This window comes from Brassica napus, chromosome A3 (assembly GCF_020379485.1).
Source record: "Brassica napus cultivar Da-Ae chromosome A3, Da-Ae, whole genome shotgun sequence".
Classification (NCBI taxonomy): domain Eukaryota; kingdom Viridiplantae; phylum Streptophyta; class Magnoliopsida; order Brassicales; family Brassicaceae; genus Brassica; species Brassica napus.
In genome coordinates this window covers 24,303,681-24,306,613 of record NC_063436.1, presented here as the reverse complement: position 1 = coordinate 24,306,613, position 2,933 = coordinate 24,303,681, and the positions used below count along the sequence as shown (strand labels likewise).

General features: G+C 38.7%; 1 protein-coding gene across 1 annotated transcript; it reads right to left on the bottom strand.

Moving 5' to 3' along the window:
* LOC106419785 (abscisic acid 8'-hydroxylase 1) lies at positions 1-2,525 on the bottom strand. The gene is made up of 7 exons (XM_013860618.3): positions 2,126-2,525; positions 1,713-2,031; positions 1,218-1,604; positions 944-1,109; positions 734-840; positions 528-646; positions 1-435 (listed from the first exon to the last, which is right to left on the bottom strand). Exons 1-7 carry the CDS (start codon positions 2,323-2,325, stop codon positions 330-332), a joined length of 1,404 nt encoding a protein of 467 aa, XP_013716072.2. The 5' UTR covers positions 2,326-2,525; the 3' UTR covers positions 1-329.
* Positions 2,526-2,933: the final 408 nt, after the last annotated feature.

Below are 2,933 nucleotides of genomic sequence, written 5' to 3'. Positions count from 1 at the left end.
TACGGGACGAATCAGTTAAATATATTCATGATATTTTTGGGGTGAATGAAATACAATTAAGATATTCATATAACGTTTTCCTTGAATTTGAAGACTCAATGACCAACTTTTCCCCATCTTAAACTAAAATAAATAAATAAGAAAAATTGCTTCTTCTTTTTACAATTGGTGCTTCTCCTGTTTTCCCATTTTTGAGAATTTTTTACCTACCAAAATCTTGATTTTTATTCTTTCCATTTCTCCCTATTTTTCTTTAGCAAGAAAAATCAATTATAGTTTCTCTTCTGTAGTCTCCCTCTAAAGAATTGCTAAGGGACAATCACGTAACTCTACATATCGATTTCCGACTTCCGGGTCAGCATAATGGGCAGTCCGTTTTGGGGAAGCGCAAAGGGTCCATACTGAATCCCATCACTAGCTCCAACTATCGACCATCTGCAATTACAAAAGTACTCCTTATCAGCATAGAGAAACAAAACACTTTTAAAGTAAATGAAAAGGTAAATAAGTAAAAATAGTACACACACCTGTACTTGGTGGTTAGATGATGTATCATGATAGACGTCTCAAGCTTGGCTAGTTCATTTCCAGGACACGAGTGGGTTCCATTGCCAAATGGCATGAAAGTATTCGGTTTTGGAGCCACCTACGTACCAAATAAATAATAATATCAATACAAGTCAATCTCCAAAACGAAAAAAAAAAGATATTTTCTAGAAGATAAATACATTACCTCAAATCTTGATGGATCAAACTTCCCAGGATTTGAAAAGATATCAGCACTATGGTGAATGTTTCTGAAAAGCGGCAGAACTTTCCATCCTTTAGGTATCAAATATCCTGTATACCAAAATAACAAAAAACAAAAAAAAAAACGTTTTTAGAATAAATTTGACAAGTTCAAAGAGTAAGGTTTGGGATTTATGAAAATTTTATGTAATACCTTCATACTCTACATCTTCTACAGCTTCTCTGAATGTGAAAGATAGGATTGAAGCAACTCTTAATGTTTCTTGAATGACTCTTGAAGTTATTGGCATCTTCTTTGTATCGCTCCAAGTTAGAGACTCTCCTTCTCCTTTGTCCTCCCTTATTGCCATCTGCTCTTCCTGTTAAACACCAAAAAAATAAAAACCATCAAGAACAACAACATAAATTACAAAACTACCCCTTTTATTACCATAAAACGTCAAATACGTGTCAGTAAAAGAACTTACAGTAACGGCTTCTAGAACGTTGGGATTCTCAACCAAGTACTTAAGGATCCACGTCATCACACTCGCTGTCGTGTCTCTAGCGGCGAAGATCACTCCGATGATGTTATCAGCGATCTGTTCGTCGCTCAGCTCTTCTTTGTCACCCATGAAAGAACCGAGAAGATCGTTGTGTGAGGATCTGTTCTCCCTTCTCTCCGATAAGATCCTAGCGAGGATCTGTGAGAGCTCCTTGCGAGCCTTCATAGCTTTGTGGAAGAGCGTTCCAGGGAGGTTTACAGGCATCGAGTTGTAGCCTTTCTCGAGAATGTAGTAGCATCGTTTCAGATCTTCTCTGTATAGAACCTCGTCTTTTCCGAAGATCGAGAGCAGCGCCACGTTGAATGTGTACTGAAGAAAGAAAAACAACAGTTTCAAAAAAAAAAACAGAGTATATAGAGAGAAAAAAACAGAGATGCTCTGTTTTGAGGGGCGAAACAGAGGAAGTATGCGTCTTACTGTTTTCATTTCTTGATAAGTGTTGATCATTGTTCCATCCCAGTTTCGAAGAGAGTCCTGAGCGATTGATTCGATGTCGGGAACCATGTCTCTGATCGCTTCAGGCATGAAAGCACGGAGGACGAGCTTCCTGAGTTTCGCGTGGTAATCACCTTGGTGGAAGAAGATGGCTTGTTTCCCTAGCATCCTCTCTTTACTCGCCGGGAAAGTAGGTTTGAAGAGATGAGACTTGGTCACGAGCACGAACTTGGCAGCTTCAGGGCTTGAGATCATCACACACGGACATCCCAATACATGTGTCTTAAACACCGATCCATACCTGTCAAAAAAAAAAAAGACCAAAGCTTTATTCAACACGAGATCCTCTGTTTTTGGCAATTAGTATTATAGCAATTTTTTTCTAAAGCACCGACCTTTTCTGTTTTGATGCGAAAAAGACGTTAGGGTCTTGAGAGTAGAGCTGGAAAGTCTCGCCGACGTAAGGCCAACCCATTGTTCCCGGCGGGAGTGGGAGTTTGGAGGGTCCACGGCGGCCCTGAGAGATTAAACAGTGGAGGAAGTAGAGGAAGATAATTCCGGTGAAGAGAGTTAGAAGCAAGGCGGAGAAATCCATTTTTCTTTAATAAAAATTAAAGTTTTCGTTTATTTGTCCAGCGAAACCCCACTTCGTATGATGATAGTGGGAAGGGGGAAACAGCTGAACAACAAAGAACTTGTGACTTCAAACTATTTAAAACAAAACAGAAAAAAGATATTTTGTTATATTTTTGTTTTTTGTGTAATGGGAAGATGTATTGTGATGCAAACCAAGTGGGAGATGTGAAGGGGTTTTATAGGCTCTTCTCATGTGTTAGATGAGAGAGAAAAACGATGAGAGAGAGAGAGAGAGAGAGGGGTTCCTATACAGAAAAACACTGATTAGAGAGACAGCTCATTTGAGAGAGACGACGATAGCACGTGGCAAAGAGCATGCAAAAAGAGCGTGTGAGATTTTGACCAAACAAACAAACAAACTATTAAAGAGAAGCAACTAAATTAAAAGAGATGCAGAGCCACTCAAAAGGACTAATTAGTTAGTTTTTATTTATTATAAAGCCTAATCTTAATCAATTATACAATGAAAGAATTAAGAGCAATTTGGCCCTTAACCTTAAGTAGAGACAAATGTAAGGTACGGGAAAGGTTTATGTCTTTTTTCTTTAGTCAGAACTCCGTGGACCC

Bases quoted from the DNA above. Each gene is read 5' to 3' on its own strand.
- LOC106419785 (XM_013860618.3), bottom strand. From the start codon at position 2,325: ATGGATTTCTCCGCCTTGCTTCTAACTCTCTTCACCGGAATTATCTTC. The intron at 841-943 runs GTATTACATAAA...TTTGGTATACAG, and splicing joins AGAAGATGTAGAGTATGAAG to GATATTTGATACCTAAAGGA. The intron at 647-733 runs GTAATGTATTTA...TTTGGTACGTAG, and splicing joins TTGATCCATCAAGATTTGAG to GTGGCTCCAAAACCGAATAC.